Raw genomic sequence first — 20,541 nt, 5'->3', positions numbered from 1 at the left:
TGCTACTAGCTAATTCCCAGGGTCCAGACATTTACAAAGTGTTTTGAGTGAAACTGATTTATCTATTGTGGCTTTTTCTTCTTCGCAGATGAGTATGAGAACGAATGAGTCATTCTTAATGACTTTCATAAGTGGAGAAAGATGTAGAGAACTTCTAAAGAAAAATAGAGAGAATCCACACACATAAGGGACTCAATCCCAATAAGCTTTATTAAACAAATATTAACAATTTTTTTCCCCTGTTGTTTCATGTGTTAATGCCAACTTTTGTTCATCCAAGTTGAAAAGGCCTCACACATGGCTGCACCGATATGTCCTTCCCACTAGAGGGAGATGTCATTACAGCTTTGGGGTTTCCTGCTCTCTGCTTCCTCTCTGCCAATTATCTCTCTGCAGGATCTGAGATCTAAAACAACCACCTGCAACCTGGAGAGGACTTGTGGTGCAGCCCTATGGGAAGCAACGGCTCAACAGGATTTAAATTCCTCTTAAAGGTTTGTGTTAGCTGACAGAACAAAGACAAAGAGAGGCGAGACATTCAATTTACTTTTAACTGTAATCTAAGTGATAATCCATCATGTACTCATGTTCTGTGTGTCTGTTTATAAGTTAGTGTGTGGTGTGTGTGTGTGTGTGTGTGTGTGTGTGTGTGTGTGTGTGTGTGTGTGTGGATCTCAGAGGATCCTCAAGCAGGAGAGTGAACAAAAAGGAAATCAATAATGTTTAAATTACTGTAAATTGCAGGCTGGACTGAAACTGTGTGTGTCCCAGTCTGTAAAGTTTGTCTTAAATGGTCTGATGGCATCATGGACAGGAAGCCGTCTCCAAAGGGAGGAGTCCCCGTTGGAGATGGCTTAACCTCGTGCATGCTGCTGGCTGTCCGCCCTGGGATCAGAGGGGTCACGCGAGGTCACGCGAGGTCATGACGAGTGAGTACATCTGTGACGTGTAGTGATTTCAGTTAATCAGTCAAAGAAAATCTTCATTCTCCTGATCACAAAGTATTTATTTATCATTTTTGAACAAGGAAATGCATTTATTGTGTAAGAAACCAGACATTTTGCAAGGGTGCGCTCTGTCTGTGATCACATTTTGTGGAGTAAACCATAAGATTTAGCTCTTAATTCAATTACTCAAAATCACAAAAAGAGTTTTTTCCTTCATGTCTCCTACTTTAGAAGCAGACCTGCTCATGTTCACAAGTCAAGACGGTGCATTGCGACGTCCAGGGAGCCTTTTTTTCATCATGGATTTTCTCTTTGAAGCTGTATCAGATCTGGCTTCAACATAGTTAGTTGGAGACAGCTGCAGGTAAAAGTTGGGACGGGGGAGGAAGAAGATGACGATGATGAACGGTGAACATGACAGCAGGGAGGATGAAGGGGGGAAAACGGGAGTTCAGGGGAGGAAAGGCTGTGGTGGAAATGATGAATCTACATCGTGAAAGTAATGAGGAGAGTGGTGTCCCCCAGGGAGGGATGATAAAAATACAGTTAGGCTCCTGTCAAACAATGTGTAAACCTCTCAGCCACTCATATAGATCACCCTAGGTCTTTGAGTTTGATTTACAGCCTGGTTTTATAGCCTATTAAAAACACTTCAGTCAGTTTAATTCACCTACTTAGTTGCCAAATGTCCCGAGGACACATATCAGAGGTGTGGGAATGACTTTTAATTAGTCCCTGTATCTTACTTTTTGTGCATCTTTTAACCATGATGGGGGCTCCCCCTCTCAAAATTCTCTATCAATCTTAAATGCATGGGTCAAAACCAGCATTACATAGTCTTATATAAAGTTAAAAGACAATCAATCCACAGTTGGGAGATAAAGCTGTCGTTATAGAGTGTGGAGCGATGTAAAGTTTGAGTTGCAGGGTGTCCTCGGTGCTCTGGGATGTGATGGTGGTAAAGAAATTCACGAGAAATGAGCAACAACGTGAGGGAGGGAAGGAAGGGGGGGGGAGACAATAAGCTCGAGTCAGAGCAGGAGGGAGGATTTTTGGAAGGGGATGTGCGGGTGAGAGCAGGACGTAATGGTATGGAAAAGACTGCGAGGGAGTAAAAAGAGCGTGGGTGGGTATGGGTGTGTGTTATACAGTTGGTATAAAAGCTCCCTCTCTCACTCGCACTCCCATATCTCCTGTGTATTTTTTTTTTGATTCCTCCCCAGGATGCATCAGCTGCTAGTGGTGACCTCCGTGCTGGTGGCACTCTGCTCTCTAGGGAGCGTGGATACTTCAGCTTATGACAAGATAGTCACCCACAGTCGCATACGGGCCAGGAAAGAAGGGTAAGGAGATGGGATGTGCATGGGGGAGGGAGGGAGGGGAGAGAGAGGTGACACATGCTAAACTTAATGAGCAGTGTAGCAGCATTTTTAGTTTCTAATTTTAGCAGATAACTGGTGATTTCTGTTGGCATTGGTCTGCAGATGTGAGAACATAAATTGCATGACTAATAACAAGCTGACAGATGTGTGACCGTGTGAACTGCTATACATCATGCTTTGTATCCAGATTCTATAGCACTATACTTGATCATGATTTGGGAAAACAGGTCAGCCACATTGATGAAAATATTGATTCATGCCATAATGGAAAATTCAATATCGTCTCTCACATTCATTCACTCTTCTGCTTTAAATAAATGTCCCCAATGTACTATACAGGTGTACATGATGGAATACATGACTGCCCATGTACAACTGAAATTGCCTATTTTTAAAAAGAGATGGATGTTAGTTATAGAATACCTTAGTCAGGAATCCTGTACTTAATTGTCTTGGATGTATAGTTGTTATAGGTATGTAAGTGGGTGGATATGTGTGCACTCCATCCATATGCGGCGTTACTTTGTTTTTGTGTACATGTATATCAGGTGAGGCCCAGTCTCAAGGCGGTTTTGTTTTGTGATGATTATTGCCTGTTAATTTGTATTAATGGCAATAAAGTTAAAAAAAAAAAAAGAATGTCCCCATTTTTAAATTAATTCTGAGTTGAAATTTTTCATTTAAGAAGTATGTTTTAAAAGGGATTTCATTGCTTTAACAAATTAAATTACAGGTTCTTCAAACACAGTTACAGTACATAAGCCTTGTCATGTATACATTTTTCTCATTACCTTACTTGTCTTTCTCCTCTCCACCTCTCCACCTCTCCTACCCTCGTACATTCCCACATCCTGCCCCACCTTCCCTTTCCTCCCCCTGTTTCTCACCTTCTTTTTTCACTCCTGCATCCCCCTATCCACCTTCCTCCTCCTCCTCCTCCTCCTCCCTTCTCCCTTCTCTTACAGACCCAATGTGTGCGCTCTGCAGCAGGTCCAGGGGACTAATAAGAAGTACTTCAGCACATGTAGGAACTGGTACAAAGGCTCCATCTGTGGCAAGAAGACGTGAGTCTTTACCAAAAGATTTATCTAATTGCTACATGTTTTTATTTTATCTTTATAAGTATTTGCACAGAATCCAATGACCTTTACACCCAAACTACTCCCAGCTTCCATACATCCTGCACATAGACAGGAGTATTTCAGAAAGTCAGATAAGCATCTAACTGAGGTCTCTGTGAAAGTTTTTGTGAATTCCTGCGCTAACCTCTTTACCTATTACGTGGTCCTCTCTTATTAACAGCTGTGTGTCGTCAGGACCCTCAGGCTCTTTCTCTTCAATTTATCTTAACATGTATCTGTCTAACTGTCCTCTCTGAACCTGGCCTGAGCTTTAGCTCCCTTTTGTCCGACAAATGGACTCTCTGTATTCATACATAATCTCTTTTTGTCCTCATCCTCCCCTCCCTCCTCTCAAGTCTGGACATGCTGTGTAGCCTGCGGGCTGGGGGTTTGCTCTATTATGGGCCTTTAATGATGTGAACGTTGCTTAACAGTGATTGACGCCCCACTTCCCCTCGGACACGTTTCAGGTGCTCAGGAAAAATGTTGGCGTCATGCTTTTAGTCTATGTGTGTGTGTATGTGTCCAGTTGGGCGAAACAGAAGGTGTATTGCAGGTCTAGTTTCACCAGATTTGGTGCATGAGTAGTGGTGTATTGGTGCTGTACGTGTCTCATACTGAGTTTTGAAACTTTTTATTCTGAGGCAAATTACCCTTCTATGAGTGAGCTGTGAAGAACTGCCGCTAAGATAATTTTAATACTTAAAGTGGAGAGTTTTCTGTCCCACTGCGGTAATGATTAGCTGTTTCGGAATTCATGTTAAATTTTGCTTGTTGAAAAAATGCCAAATATAGAGATAGTAATAATTCAAAATTTTGGGTTACCAGTAAAAGAGTAGAATGCATGAATGGTTGTAGATATTTGAACTTCTGTGAGACATACAAGCCACATCAAAGGGCATTGTTGTTGATGGATTTAAGTCAGTGTTATATGTGCTGAATGTGTAGATATAGAGTAAAAAAATATATGAAATATAGCTGCTGATGTGTTGATGGAGTGTAAGGCTCAGCTGGAGCTGTGCACACACACACACCTTCTTTTAGTCAGTCAGCTGTGACACCTGCTGCTGTGTCAGGGTTAGCCTGAAAATAAGGAGAGAGAATGGATAAAAGAGTCATTGAGTTCAGAAGTGAGTCATTTTCTCCCAACACAGTACGGCGATAGACTACTGAGATGATATTACATGAAACCACCCAGCAATTATTTAAAAAAAAAAAGACAAGATAATGTAACATAATTAGAAGCTATTAGGAAGGTAATGAGGGTTTCAAAGGCACTAAAGCCCAAAGCCCTTTGTATTAAGTGCTTAAAACAAGTTTATTAAGTTCAATTAAAACTGACTGTGGTCAGGTATAGAAAGGATTTTAATTAAAATAATAAATCAATATATATATATATCTTTATTTTTTATGTTAAATGTAAAAAGAACCATGAATTCTTCTACATTTCACTGTTTTGACTTTTAGCAAATTAAGAGTGAATTAGATAAACACACCGTATATCATTAATGGCACCATATCAACCATGAATTATACGCAAATCCATCAAATATACAGCAATATGTCAATTCTAAGTATTCACATTTTCCATAAGCAAAAAAGCAATATGAAGAAAAACAGACAAAAAGCAAAGCAAAGCCAGAAAACTCTTGCTTCTCTCTCTGTCTGTCTGTGGTCACAGTGAAGACATTGTTCAGCAGCAGTGGAGGAAATCCAGCCAGCTGTGATTACGTCTGAGCTGGATTTGGTGTTGATGAGCGATTATGAGCGGCTGTTTGAGTCTACAGTATGGCCACTTGAACGTCCTAGTGTAGACTGCTGGCTGGTGTGCGAACAAGCGTGTATTTAAACAAGTCTTGAGGGTGCAGCAGTCGAGATAATGAATCTCTTAGAAACCACTATTGCGAAGAACAAATTATGTTGGTTAGGTTAAATTGTACTGTGGGGATTTCTTAATGCCTTCGTTTTCCCACAAAGAACTCCTAAAGTGCGCCGCTGGAGGTTCAGGTGGAAGCGATTTTCTTCAAAGCGATGTAGGCGGTGACACAACATGCAGAGAGCAGAAGAGGACAAGCGCTTCATTTGTGGTTAAATCTGCAGTCGGTCACTTTGAACAAATATTATCAAAAGCTATTTCTATAAAACTGTCACTATATCCTGACAGTGCATGAGACAAATAATCTGTGGAAAAAAACCTGCCTCCTCTTGTAATGGCATTTGCAAGATTTCACCACGCCCGAAGGAAAACAACCAATCAGAACCGAGCAGTCTCTGGGCAGCTGTCAATCAATGCTTGCGAAACTTGTGAATCAAACGGTCAAACTAGGCAGCGCTGATCAAATATGAATCAATATTCTGTTACTGTAATGCCTATTTCTCTCCTCAAATGTTTTCATAAACATCTTGTAGTGTACTGTTTAGCTGTAAAATGAGAAAGTTTGCTCCGGCCGGAGTTTGCGAGTGTTTGACAGCTACTCAGAGACGGCAGGCTCCAGCTCAGCTCTGATTGGTTGATTGGACACAGAGGCACATGATTTTTTTTGACAGATAACCTGTCTCATGTATTGCCGTTTTATAAAAAATCTTTTTTTAATCATATCTGCTCCATTTCTACCCGCTGCTGCTTTAAATCTAATATGATCTGCTGGCGTATACTCTGTTTTACTGATGAGGGGAAAAAAAACGAGAGCCTGTTAACTCCACCTAAATGCGTTTATTTGGTCTCATTTATAAAGTATTTAACATGTGTATATGTTTTCAATAACACATTCAAAGTTGGGATTTATCAAACGTACACATCTCTTCGACATGGCTGGTTTACCTATTCAAGATAATAGGAGGTGATGCAGAAATGGCAGTAAAAATGGTCAGGAACGTTCATTTACGCACAAATTCGCTCTTCTCAAGATTTACAAATAAGGCCTGTTGTGAATTGGGTTGTGATGGTTTGTCATTTTTTTAAAAAGTGGATCCCCAGAAAAAGAGTTTGGGAAACACTGATGTAGAGCATTCAGGAAGCCACTGGCACTGCAGGAAAAAAAACCACTTGATGAGGACACAAGAGACACTGTCGATTGTTGATTACATAACTGGAATGTTTTTATCTGATGCCAGACAACCCCACCTAGTGTTTCTGTGTGAATACAGTATGTGTGTGTGTTTTAACATCTGCACATCTGGAAGCCACATTGAGCTGGTTCATGCAGTGACACTGCTGCCAGCGGCCTGGTTCGCAGTGTGCTTCTCTCTGCTCTATAGTGCATCCATTATCCTGTCAGAGCCCAGCCGGGGAGCAGTGACTTCATACCTTACTCACAGCCAGCTGTGCATGGATATTTATGTTTTTCACATTATAACGATTAGTGTCAACTCATAGAATGATGGCGCTGTGAGCGACACGGCTGCGTGCACAAAAATTGCTAATTCACAGCGTTCAGTATCATCGCACACGTTTCTATAAACACACAAATGCTGATTAAAGTGGAGGTTTGCCAAAAACATGTGAGTCATTTTAGGGAGTTGAGGGGAGAAAGTGAGTGATGCTGCTTTTCGTGTGTGTGTGTATTTGAAGTGGTTATGAAAGGAGTGTTTTGCGCGTGCATAATGCATCACTACTGTTCATTTCTGAAAGGAAAGCAAACAGTTTTTTGGACGTGGCGCCTGTAGAGAAAGCACAGAGTTCATATAGAAACAGAGCATTTCCATGGGAAAACAGAAAGCAGGAAAACTGTCAAAGCAAACCTCTTTAGCAAACACACCCATGAACTCCTTCGGGTTAAACCCTAATTAAACTCATTCCAGCATTCGGGAATTTCATGGCTGTTTCTCTCGTGGATCATCCAATGTTGACTCACTGCTAGTTTGTTTGCATCTCGGAGGATTTGTGTTAGCTTGGGATGAGTCCAAATCAAACGTCTGGATGTTTGATTACCGTCTCTGGCTCATTTTCAGTAAAACTACACTTGAGAAAACATCATTTAAAAGTGAATTTTACAGAATACTCACTTGTGGCTCACTGTCAGTCTTTTCACACCTCATTATGTCATTCGTAACACCGCAATAAAGTGCAGCTTGATTTCCCGTAACCCATACAACAGATTGAAGAGCGTGGGTCAGCTGCACAGCTCCCTTGGTGTGCTCGTGTTAGCAGGTCCTTTCAACTTCCTGCCAGGATGTTTCTACTTTCTTTGAGCTCTGTTTTCATAAGCTGCTCCTTCCGGCCCAAAAAATCTAAATCAATCCCGTAGTCACAAGAAGTCGACTGTATATCAAGATTCTGTTTTTCTTGGACACTTCCTTGGGAATTAGATTAATGGCCAAGAGAAAGTGCAGGGGGGAGGCAGACACCCCTGTCTGGTTTTCATGTTAACATACTTACAGTATAGATGAATATAAAGTACAGTATATATTGGAAAGCTCTGGTTTCCTTCCCTTATACTTCTGCCAGTAAAAGTGCTCCTTTACATATTTTACTCAACAATAATCTGGATATAATAGTTTTTGAGCTGTTGAGCTATAGGGGCTTGCTTACTGATCTCCTTTTGGGAATTTTCTTTCCTGGGTTTATTGCCGTTGCATGAGATATTGGAAATGATGTTGGCTGGCTAACAGTGTCTCGGGCTAGTCTTTCTCTCTGAGTCCAGTCCAGCTTCTCTCTGGGATTGGCCTACCGGGAGTTGTGCACACTCTATGTATTTAATGAACCACTTTCATGTTACTGGTGTTTTTCTTGTCTTTTTTTTTAATTCTCCTTGACTCGCTCGCTCTTTTGGAAGTTTTCTTACACCGTCACCTCTTCTGCTCTGACTTTTAAATGTGCTTCACCCAATTATGGATTTTTTATTTGGTGAGTAAGATCCCCTCACTCTCACCGTTCTCAATTCCAAGCGCTCTCGTCATCCTCTCCCTTCACAGCTCCAGAGCGGAGGTTGTTTTTCTTCCTCTTCGATGTCAAATCTTTGTTGATCTGTCTTTCTTTGTTTTCTCAGCTTGCATTAAACACATCGCATCTTGCTCGGTTTTATTACTAAATCACTCTAATGTACAGTTCTCTGACTGTATGTCCTCCAACACCCTACAGTTCTTTTTATTTTTTACATTCTGTGCATGAATATCATTAATTTATGTTTTTCAATATCAGCTGCATCACAGGTCTAACATATTTGTGTTTTTTTTTTGGTAGCCTGGTCCTGTATGAATGCTGTCCTGGGTACATGAAGCTGGAGGGCATGAGAGGATGCCCTGCAGGTTGGTGGCTTTCACCACAGCCCCTTTCTGGTCTACTTTTACTTTTCTATTTCAATACACTTGTACTATTGTAGTCTGTTTCTGAGCAGGAACAATTCCTCTGCTTCCCCCCCTCCAGTGGCTCCCATTGACCATGTCTACGGTACGCTGGGGCTTGTAAAGGCTACGACCACGCAGCAATACGCTGAAATGTCCCAGCTGAGAGAGGAAATTGAAGGCAGAGGCTCTTACACCATGTTTGCACCGAGCAATGAGGCCTGGGATCGGGTGGAACCTGTAAGTAGACTAGAAGGGAATACAAATAAATGCAATAATTTCTCCTACTTTTTACTGATGTTGTGATTACCCCAGGACGTACGGGCAGCACTGGAGAGCAACGTGAACATCGAGCTGTACAACGCTCTTCACTTCCACATGGTGAACCGTCGTATTCTGACCAAAGACATGAAGAACGACATGTCTGTCACTTCCATGTACAACGACCTGGGCATCTACATCAACCACTACTCGAATGGGGTCAGTTTATGCACAGTGTTGAAATGCACGAGATTGCATGAATACGTGATTGAATTGTGTCTATAAAGGACTTCTGACCCCAACGGTGGTCTTGGCTTAATATAAGCTTTCCTCTCTGTGAAGATTGTGACGGTGAACTGTGCCAGGATCATCCATGGGAATCAGGTGGCCACAAATGGCGTGGTGCATGTCATCGATCGGGTCATCAGCGGCGTGGGCAACAACATGAAGGAAGTCCTGGATGTCTCAGATGAGCTCTCCTCCTTCAGAGTATGTTAAATAAACAGCACTCAAAGCTGAAAATGGGTTAAAAAGCCAACATTACATTTGACTAATGTGCTGGAAGTGGGACGTGTGTAAAAAAAAAAACAGTATGAATTGGAAACTCTGTGTTGCTAGCAAAATATTTGAACCAGTTTAGTATATCTCAGTATGACAAAATGTGTGAGACACGCTGTCTTCTTGTTACCCAGTCAGCGGTGATCAACGCTGGTATGATGGACAAGCTGGACCAGCCTGGCCACTACACTCTGTTTGCTCCCACTAATGAAGCTTTTGACAAACTGAGCCCAGACTACATGGAGCGTATCATGGGAGACAAGGATGTTATTGCAGGTACATTGTACATGTGATACACTGATGATGACATAATACCATGCTTTGGTTGATTTTTTGGTGTGCAGAGGTTTAGAGCACTTAAATATTTGTGCTGTAGCCAATGTCGGCTGGTCAGACGGTCGGTTCACCACTTTGGTCCCAACTGAAATAACTCAACAACTGTTGGATGGATTGCCATGAAATTTAGTTCGGACATCGATGGTCCCCAGAGGATGAATTTGGTGATGCCCTGAAACAGTGTTTTTTCACTTATCCAGTCAAATATCTCGTCAACCAGATAGATTGGCGCAGATATTCATGGTTCCCAGATGATGTAGCCTAATGAGTTTGGGTATCCCCTAGCGCCAACGTGAGGTTTGCTTTTTAGTGTAATATCTCAACAAGTATTGTTTGTTCTTGGACGGACTGCGATGAAATTTGGTGCAGACATTTATGTCCCCTTAAGGATGAACTGTAATCACTTTGGAGGTCATGGAACTTTTCATACAGCACCATCATCAGATAAAATTTAAATTTGTTTATGGCTAAATACTTGTAAAGCAAATGATATTCCCACTAGCCTCAGCTGTAGGCTACTTTGTGTTCAGTGGTAGCAAATTATAGCATGCTGACATGCTAAACTATGATCACGATCATGGTAAACATTAGGGACGTAACGATCCATCAATCTGGATTGATATATCGATTTAATGATCGCCAATCCGATATCATCGGTGCAAAGTGAAAACAGATACATATCATCATCTTTACGATACGCCTTTATTTTGAAATGTCTGTCACCATTTCTGTCCAAGCGCACCTCCTTTCTACAGAGCCCAGTCATAAAATTGTGAAATCATATTTTAGATGCTTTTTGTGAGTTGATATAAAATGTAAATGATTGTGTAGGCATATGATATGGTCTCATGTCGATCGGCTTCTGAATTGAATCAAACCAAAATAGTATTGTGGCAGATATCGTATCGTTGTCCTTAGATTCAATTTAATATTGTATCGTAATGAAAATTGTGATTTACACCCCTAGTAAACGTTATAGTGTTAGCAGTGTCATTGGGAACATATTAGCACACTAACATTAGTATTTAGCTCAAAGTACCGCAACAGTACAGCATCACAGAGCCGCTGGCATGGCTGTAGACTCTTATTCTGGTTGATGTTTTTGATCCTTTACGTAACGTTTAACATTCATTTGACCTCAAGTGAACTTAAATCATGCTGACAGGTTAATAAAACCATCTTCCAAACCCAATCTGCAAATTCCTCCCAAAAGCACATCAAAACCTAGATACCCATCTCATTCTCAGGAGTAAAGGAGTAGACACACTCACACACACACACACACAGGCAAACCGCACGATAAAAGCGGGACACATGTCTCCACAGTGGCAGCTTATCTGCTGAGTCACTGGCGTGCCAGGAAAGTCTATTAACATGAGGCCAGTTTGCGGCGTCCTCAGTGAGTGTCTCCCTTTGGGACACAATATAACCTCAGATAAATTCTCAGACACTTGGCAGACAGGCTTTGCTGACCAACCATGGAAGAAAATATATAGATGATGTGGAGCCTTGTGCCTTGATAGGTTTGAGCCAAAGAGTGATTTGGCCCATAGTGCAACACTGATTGCATTGCATTTTTGTGGGTTTGGAAGCGTTTCTCATGTTGCCGTTGCATTGCTTTTGCAGCCCAGGCATTGCTAAGTTTGACAGCTGGACTCAGTCAGAGGTGTAATGCCATATCCAAATGTTAACAGAAGTGGCTAAATACTTCTAAAAGAGCTGAAAGGATACGTGTGTGTCCGTGTGCATGTGTGCTGTGTAATGATCGCAACTGTAAACCTTGGATTGCATACAAAAATAAGTATAGGCAACCCCACAAAGTCTATAAAAGTGTGCAATCTGATCAGTGTTTCTCACCCGCTATCTCTCTCACACCTACTCAGCCCTGGTGAAATACCACATGTTGACCAGTGTCCAGTGTTCAGAAGCAATCATGGCCGGGTCGATATATGAGACCGAAGAGGGCAGCAACATAGAGATCGGCTGTAATGGCGACAGCTTGACGGTCAACGGAATCAAGATGGTGCTGAAGAAGGACGTCGTCACCACCAATGGCGTCATCCACTACATCGACCAGGTGCTCATCCCCGACTCAGGTAAGACACATTTTGAATTTTCTCCTTCAAATAATTTGGCCACATCGTTTTTTCTGTGATCACCAACATGTTTATGTGATTCATATCAGCTAAGCAAGGGATTGAGCTGATTGGAGAGTCCCAGAGCACTTTCAGCGACATGGTGTCCGAACTGGACTTAGCCGCTGCCATGGGTCCAAAGACAGAGTACACGCTCCTTGCTCCCGTCAACACTGCCTTCACTAGTGAGTTGATCTCCAAACAAGTTCTCATGGAAGAAATGTTTAATCAGGACTGGCATCTAATGTAATCCGAGTCATTTTAGATCGGTAACTTCTCTCTGTGTTTGTCAGACGAGGTGATGACGACAGAGCAGAGCATGCTGAGATACATTTTGCAAAACCACATCTTGAAGCTCAAAATCAGGCTGAGTGAGCTCTACAATGGACAGTTGCTGGAAACACTGGCTGGCAAACTGCTCAGAGTCTTCATTTACCGCACTGTGAGTACTATGTCTGTGTTTGTTGTTGCATTAGAGCAGGGGTCTCAAACTCGCGGCCCGCGGGCCAATTGCGGCCCGCAAGACGATATTTTGTGGCCCCCACCTTGATATGAAAGTTTAATGTTAGTGCGGCCGCAAAGTTTTTTTTTTTTTTTTTTTTTTATAAAGTTTTTTTTTTTTGGGGGGCATTTTTTCATTTTTATTGAGAGGACAGTGGATAGAGTCTTGGAAAGGGGGGAGAGAGAGAGTGGATGCGGAAAGAGCCACAGGCCGGATTCGAACCCGGGCCGCCGCGGTCAGGACCAAGTCTTGTTACATGGGCGCCCGCTCTACCAACAGAGCTAACCAGGCGCCCTCGGCCCGCGAGTTTTATGTGAATGGCAATTTGCCGTGGAAGGTCCCTTTGTTGCGCGAGCCCGAGCTGAACGAACCTACCAATCACAGCGGGGTATATGGCTCCCGGGGACGGGCAATCGGCCGGGCTTGATGCAAGCAGAGAAACATTTCACAACTATGTCGGCGCCCGTGTAACATCGCATAAGCTTGATTAAAGCTTGATTTATACTTCTGCGTTGAATCGACGCCGTAGCCTGACTCCACCTCTCCAGAAATGTAACTACACGTCGCGGCGACGCAGACCGCAACAGCTGTGATTGGTCCAGTCTCTCAGCGATGCTGAGCGGCCAGGACCAAGTTCTACTTCTCTCTGCCTCCATCTTTTCAATGTTTGTTCACACAAATCCACTCAGATATATTTTCTCTTTTCGGCGTTGCAGTAATGTCAGTAAAAGTTCTGTGGTTCAACAGTTATTAGCTCCAACTCCGCTCAGTTTCTGTTTGTAGTACAAGAAGAAGAAGGAAACTCATAGAGACGCCGCCGCCAACTAGCGGTTTGGTGGTGTAATTGCAGAGCAACACAAACACAGCAGGCACAACTTTATTGCGGAGTGACACCAAGTGGAATGAATATATATCATGTCTTTTTCAAAGCCTGCAGTGAAGAGAAAGGTTGGTGACGAGCACAGACAATTTCAGGAAAAGTGGGAGACGCAATAGAGGCCATGTTCAGAAGAACCGTTCATGTTCTTCAATGTTCCATTCATGTTCAGGACAGTTCATGTTCAGAAGAACCCATTCAAGTTAAAGAACTGTTAATAATGACGTTTGAGAAGATTGTTTTTTTTTTTAACAAAGCTTTTTTTGTGGAATACCTGATGCGGCCCAGCCTCACCCAGACTCTGCCTCCAGCGGCCCCCAGGTAAATTGAGTTTGAGACCACTGCATTAGAGCATCAGGAAGGATCAGGGAAATAAGATAAATAAAAAGTGATGGAAAGACAATGGAGAGCGCCTGCTTCCATATTGGAAATCTGAAAGCCATTACGGGGCCCCTTACCAAGTGTTAACATGATATTTGCTGTCTTTCAACTGTAAGCAAATGCAATGGAACAGCTAATTAGTCCAGCTCTTGGCAGATGAAGTGTGTTTCTGCTCCGGTGGTTCAGATATTAGGAACAGCTGGGTTTCATTTCCTCACAGAATCTTTTTGTTTTCTTCTTGTTGATTGATCATGAGCAATCAAATAGGAGTGTGACAACCCTCCCTCCCCTATAAGCTAAATAGATACCAGATTTTTATACTGTGACTTTTAGACCTGTAACCCTTCCCTCTGAATGTTCTTCTTCTTTGTTAGGCTGTTTGCATAGAAAACGCATGTATGGTGCGAGGCAGTAAAGAGGGAAGCAAAAGCGCCCTCCATGTTATGAAGTCCATCATCAAGCCCGCCGAGAAAACAATGTACAAGCTCCTGATTGCTGACGGACGGTTCAAGTAAGAACAACATCTTATTTTATGCAATTTTTTTGCTGTGCTTGTTTCTACGTTAAAGGTACAGTGTGTAGGATTTGGTGGCATCTAGTGGTGTGGTTGCAGATTGCAACCAACTGAGTACCCCTGTGCTCACTCCTCTCTTTTCAAGACTGCGGTAATGTTACCGCAGTTTTCACAAGCATGTCAAAGAACTAAGGTGGCCTTCAGGTAACGTAAAAACGTGAAAGACTCTCTCTAGAGCCAGTATTATGTTTGTCCATTCTGGGCTACTGTAGAAACACGGCGGAGCAACATGGCGGACTCGGATAAGAGGACCTGCTTGATATGAAGATATGAACAAAAACACAACAATTCTTAGTTTCAGGTGATTATACACTAATAAAAACATAGGTATGAATATTAAATTCCATTTCTGCTAATAGATCCCTCAAAATGTTACACACTGTTCCTTTATTTACTAATCAGATCAGATGTAATCATTGTTTATCTGTTGTTTTTAATATATTTACTTTCCGGACAATAAAATTTGCAAACATCAGTGGTAATGCCTTACCATACACATTTCACATTTTTTGGCTCTGCGGCAGATATTGGCATCAGTAGAGGCTGATGATTGATAACTGAGGAAGCAGCTGTGTGCATAGGACCACACAGTCTCACTCAAATCCCAACCCGAGCTCCATCATATCACATTCCCAAAAGCCTGTCTAAAATGAGTAACTCCCTACTGTTTTTTAGCCCAAACGCGACATATAATCTGGTCTCCTCACAGCACAGGACTCATTGTGCCATTATAGCCAGTGCTGTTCTTTTCCCTGGTGGAGAAAGATGATGTAGTTATGGGCTTGGGTTTGTTCAGCCTGAAACACCATAGTTTGCTGTGATGAAAAACTGAAATTGACAACATAACTGGCTCAAAATGTATACTTTTTATGTCTTATTTCTGCCTTTGTGGATTGTAAAACATCATCATTCCCAAGAACCCAAAAGTGTAAAAATGCAACCTGCACATAGAGGCGTCATTTCACTCCTGCAGTACGGTACTGTAAGTTGATTGTGTGAATTGATGACATTCTTCTTTCCTTTCTTTTCTCTTTTTTTAAACAAATGTAGGATTTTCCTGTCGCTGATGGAGACAGCAGGTCTGACTGATCTGCTGAAACAGGAAGGCTCCTACACCATCTTTGCACCAACCGACGAAGCCTTTAATAGTCTCAGCAGAGAGGACTTCGATCTGCTCAAAAGTGAGTACTTGACTGAAATGAACACGCATCCTTTCATGCATCTCCCTTTTGAAGATTGGGGATAGCTGTCAAGCTAGCTTGTTCTTATTTAAAATTATATAATGCGAGCCTGAGCGGAGAAAATATGAAGAATGCTAGCTCTCCTGCACAGTGTGTGAATCATGTTCATGCTTTTTGCTGTCGTTGACAGGCGATCTGAATGCTTTGAGGATCATCCTGCTGTACCACTTCAGTAATGGCATCTTCATCAATGGAGGATTAGAGGGAGGAGTTACCAATCTGCTCAAAACCCTCCAGGGCAAGAACCTGCAAGTTATGTCCGTAAGTACAATCAGCCATCACCTAAGTGTGTATTTGTGTCCTTAGAATCAAAGAGACGGGGCTGATTTCCTGAATCTGTCATTGAGCAATCAAACGGGTATAAATTCTGCACCAACAGATGCGTCAGCACATGAAATTCAATACATCAAGAATGTTGTGTTTTGAGTAAGATGTGTAACCATGATTATACTCCACAAACAAGTAGACTGTTCTCGCCATTAAATCGGCATTATTGGTCGCTATAAGCACCATAGACGGGGGTCAATAGGGGCCTACTACACCCAATAGTAGGTTTTATCATTTATTCACATCGTAGATCACTGAAAGAAGGTATAAAAGAAGACAACAGCGACCTCTAGCAACCGTAATAATTATGACAGGAGCAGAAGCAGAAGTCAGGCACTGAAGGATAGGACACAAGACACAAACTACAGGGTTTTTTTTACCCAGGAGACTGGGGTTCATATCCCATGTGAAACCAACAACGTTGCATTTGTATTCATTTGTGTTGAAAGTTTCACTTTCACTTTTGAAACAGTTATTTTAAGCCAAAACACGATGTTTTTCCTAAACCTAACTAAGTGGTTTTGTTGCCTGAACCTAAAAAAAAATGTTTTGTTTGTGTTCAAAACAATTTACAATGTGTTTCACTTTTACAACGTAGTAGGTGTAGTAGGCCCATAATGACCCATATCTATGGTGTTTATGGCGACTTTTAACACCTATTTAATGGCCTGTTAACGATAACCGGGTGACTTTCAATTCCTGCCTACTTTTGATTGAAAAAAATGCACTCTGGGAAATGTAGGAAATTGTCAACTGAAGAAGAAGCTGAGGAGATAATACCCAAGGGTTAATTTTTACTTTAAGAGCATATTTCTATTATGTAATCATATTTTAAAGACCGCACATTGTTTCAAAGCCTCCATTGTGAGACTTAAACCCAATCTTTCCCCACATTCTCATTTAAACAATAGCATGAAAGAGCCAGAGCTAATCCATTACTTCAAAGCTGGAGATCTCTGGAGAAAAGCCAGACGTAATAAAACCTGGCTTCCTGTCATTTCCATCAACACCCACACTCTGTATTCACCCACCGCTCCCCACCACCTGCCATTTTTCTCTGTCTGCTTCGCTATCGCTCATTAGTCTTCATGTCGGCTTTATCGTCATTTCGCCCATGCATTACCTCAATTTCGCACTCCGTCTCTCTCGTATCGCGCTGATCAGGTTATCAGCCATGTCTCGTATCAGGCCTACAGGATTTCCTTAATGGATACAGGAAAGCTTGTTTGAGATAATTCACCAAAAAGAGGGGGCAGTGATTCATGGAAACATGTGGTTAGGTTTTTAAAAGAGGTGGCTCAATTTGGTGGGGGAGAGAGGAAGTAGAGGAGAAGGGAAACCTATCCCTCCCTGACTCAGCATCTCCACCTTCGGTCACCTCCACCTTAAATTGCAGGAAATTAACCATGAATGGAATTCCCAGTTCTCTCTTCCAACAATGGAGCACACGGCCTGGGATTCCTATTAAGTCTCATCTGACATCAAAATCTCTCATGTCAAACCATTACCTCATAAAATAAGAATGTGTTTATTGATACCCGTGACAAATAGATATGTATACATTGTTTGACTTTTTTTTCCGTTTTTCCCAGGTAAACAACTCTATTCATGTCAACTCTGTGAATGTGCCAGACAGCGACCTGATGGCAACAAATGGTGTGATCCATGTGGTGAAGAATGTCCTCTATCCTGCGGGTGAGAACAGCAGACATTACTATACATTCTTATGTACGCTCTGTGCTGCATTATGTTATGTCGTTTTGATGATGTATATTACTTACAGACCTTCCCGTGGGCCGCCAGGACCTCCTGGTCCTCCTGAAGAAGCTGATTAAGTACATCCAAATAAAGGTAGATAGAGGAGAAAATACACATACAGTATGTTTGGATATGCAGAGATCAAAGAGGATTGTTCTATTATTTACTTTCCATTCTGTTTTGCTTTTTGTTCTTTAGTTTGTTTCTGGATTTACTTATCAAGAGATCCCACTCACCTTCTTAAGTAAGTTTCTTTAGCACCACTATCTCTGCATGACGTGTGGATATTATTGCATCTGCAACTTTTAGTCCCTTCAAATGGGGTTGTGTTGACCGTGTTTATGAGAAGAGTTCATATAAACGCCTCCCTCTTGTGGGATTCACAACATCGTAATTGGAAAATATCTGAAAGGTCAGAGTTTACGAGTTGTGACGTGTTTGTTGACGTTGTCAGAAATGGCGGAGGCCTTGGAAGTTCATTTTTCGGTACATAATAAGCGAATATATTGTAATGTCAGTCGTCTATTGTTTTTCTTCGTAATTCTATAATATGTTTAAGGAAAATGTTGATATTCTCAACAGCCTCATCTTTCTCCTCTGTCATTATGCCTTTGACTTTACTGCATTATGTTACCCACTTGCTAGCTTGCTAAATTGTTAGCCTCTGTGGCTTCTAGACGCAGACAGTAACATTAATATTGCAGTTGCATGAACGCCAAGCATATTGTGTACACAACTTCCCATGTTATAAACACAAGCTCCCGAGTTTCATTTGAAGGCACCATTAACTTGAACTACTTGTGTTACTTCACAGGGAGGATTATCACAACAACTACACATGTTGAAACAGGTAAGGGTGTCTTATTACTAACCACACCGTTAAAAGACAACTTTTGAATGTGTCATGATCATGCAACATATTTATCATTAGTGGTGACAGTAAAGGCGTTACTGCATTTGGAACCAATTCATGTCCTTTGTTCAAAAATGAGCATCTGTTCTTCCAGTGAAATCCAGCCTGCAGTCATATGCATGTCATCGCTCCATTCAGGCCACTTCCATGATCGTTCCTCTGATTATCCACTCGCACTATTGCTTAAGTCCACTTAGACCTCCTTGGCATATTTAATCAGCTCCGTTAGGAATGAGGTAATTAGGCTGTCAAAGCAGGCAAACAAGGTCAGAGACCATAGAGGACTCTTGGATGCTGTCCATGCAGTTGGGCTGAGTCCAGTGCACTTCCACACAGATGGGAGCCTTCATGTATTGGGTAACATAGGAGGGATGAAGTCCGATGCTTCAAAGGTAATTAGGCACATGACATGCAGATTTATGCTATAAATGTATGGAAATACAAATGTACGTATGTATGATTTATATTTTCTACTATCTTTTGGAAATATAATATATATATAATATTTATTGATTTTCAAAGTTTTTATCCCACAAGAGTAGAACATAGAAAACATATATATTTGATTTCAATTCACTTGCTCAACCCCCGACTACAAAGAGGCACCATTCACAAATACATTAACTTGAAGTCCTCATTAACACCCACCCACCCATAGGTTTTTAGGTGAAGGACGGAAAAACATAAGATAACCAAATAATTGTATTGATTACTCAAACAAAGTAAAAAGTAAATAAAAAAATAATAATAATTAAAAATAAAAGTAATAATAGATAGATAAATAAATAAATAAATAAAGGGGAAGGGGGGATTGCTCACTACTGTAATGGGACATTTATGGGTTCCACCCTCCTCTTTATCGAGTGGTTCTTGCAAAAGTCCATATCTTAATAAAGGTTTGAGAGGACCCCTTGATTTCATTTTCTCTAGTGTTAAAATATTTTCTACTATTTTTTAACCCTCCTGAATAGGAAGAGCGACTCATCTTAGTGAAGCAAACAAACTATTCCTCATATTGATATACTGTATATTAAGAGGTTTAAATTAAAATAGAAGTTGAAGTTTCGATCTTGATTTTAAAACGAAATAAAACCTGTATATGAATGATAAATTGCCCAAGTGGTTGTAAAACAATGTAGAATACTCACTCTTTACTCATGCACACACACACACACATTTATAAATTACATCATTATATTATCTTTCCAGTTTAGATAATGGGTGGGATAATCTATTATGCAAATCATGTATATCCTCGTAGTAGTATTTAATTACAAGGCAAAGCAGCCACAGTTTTAAACATGAAGTACTTAAATCTCTTCTTGACTTTTGTTTGAAAGAGAAAGACGTGCGTCTGGCTCTGATTGCCGGACTAGGCCACGTACCAAGTGACCTCAGGCCAAAGATTAGAAGGCCTACAAACACACATCTGTCAGCGTTCATCTCTTTAGTGCTCATATTAATACTATCACATTACGAATATCATCGCTCAGAAGCAGAAAATATAAAAGAAGTGAAAGAAAAAAACGTTTCTGTTGAAGCTGATTCAAAAGAGGAGTTTTACAGATATATCTGGCACCATATGGGAATGTGTTAAAGGATTATATAACATGTCACATTTTCTCCTCTTATCGTATCTTTTTCAGATTAGTAGACAAGATTCTTTAAATACCAAAATGTCTAAATATTGTATAAATTATAAACATGTATGTAATGTGAAACTCAACAAACGGAGGAGAAAATTAAATCTGTCCATCGGGAGCAGCTCACTGGAACATGGAGCGTAACCGCAGCAGTTATTAAATGGATGCAATTTAATATCCCACACACATCATCCTCTGTTTGTTCTGCATGCTTTGATAACTTCACATACTTGACCTCCAGCCTCCTTCTTCGCTCATAATAGAGAGAATGTGGGTGTGTTCAAAAGATAACCTTTCTTTCT

General features: G+C 41.2%; 1 protein-coding gene across 6 annotated transcripts in view; it reads left to right on the top strand.

Moving 5' to 3' along the window:
• Window positions 1–1,178: 1,178 nt before the first annotated feature.
• LOC119475747 (periostin-like) overlaps window positions 1,179–20,541 on the top strand; it is a 28,334-nt gene continuing 8,971 nt past the window's right edge. For 4 of the 6 annotated variants that reach the window (XM_037748743.1, XM_037748740.1, XM_037748742.1 and 1 more), the window contains exons 1-17: window positions 2,172–2,290; window positions 3,295–3,393; window positions 8,633–8,697; window positions 8,816–8,973; window positions 9,049–9,213; window positions 9,337–9,483; window positions 9,687–9,828; window positions 11,772–11,984; window positions 12,074–12,208; window positions 12,317–12,465; window positions 14,158–14,294; window positions 15,408–15,538; window positions 15,729–15,859; window positions 17,518–17,620; window positions 17,709–17,776; window positions 17,882–17,927; window positions 18,498–18,533. In XM_037748743.1, coding sequence (XP_037604671.1) covers window positions 2,172–2,290; window positions 3,295–3,393; window positions 8,633–8,697; window positions 8,816–8,973; window positions 9,049–9,213; window positions 9,337–9,483; window positions 9,687–9,828; window positions 11,772–11,984; window positions 12,074–12,208; window positions 12,317–12,465; window positions 14,158–14,294; window positions 15,408–15,538; window positions 15,729–15,859; window positions 17,518–17,620; window positions 17,709–17,776; window positions 17,882–17,927; window positions 18,498–18,533 — 2,044 coding nt within the window. Of the gene's footprint in view, window positions 1,312–2,132; window positions 2,291–3,294; window positions 3,394–8,632; window positions 8,698–8,815; window positions 8,974–9,048; window positions 9,214–9,336; window positions 9,484–9,686; window positions 9,829–11,771; window positions 11,985–12,073; window positions 12,209–12,316; window positions 12,466–14,157; window positions 14,295–15,407; window positions 15,539–15,728; window positions 15,860–17,517; window positions 17,621–17,708; window positions 17,777–17,881; window positions 17,928–18,497; window positions 18,534–20,541 lie in introns of those variants that run through there. The other 2 variants (XM_037748739.1, XM_037748738.1) reach the window with 2 other exon arrangements.

Source organism: Sebastes umbrosus, chromosome 17 (genome assembly GCF_015220745.1).
Source record: "Sebastes umbrosus isolate fSebUmb1 chromosome 17, fSebUmb1.pri, whole genome shotgun sequence".
Lineage (NCBI taxonomy): Eukaryota > Metazoa > Chordata > Actinopteri > Perciformes > Sebastidae > Sebastes > Sebastes umbrosus.
Note: the sequence above shows the minus strand (reverse complement) of the source record. Positions and strands in the feature narration are given on the sequence as shown.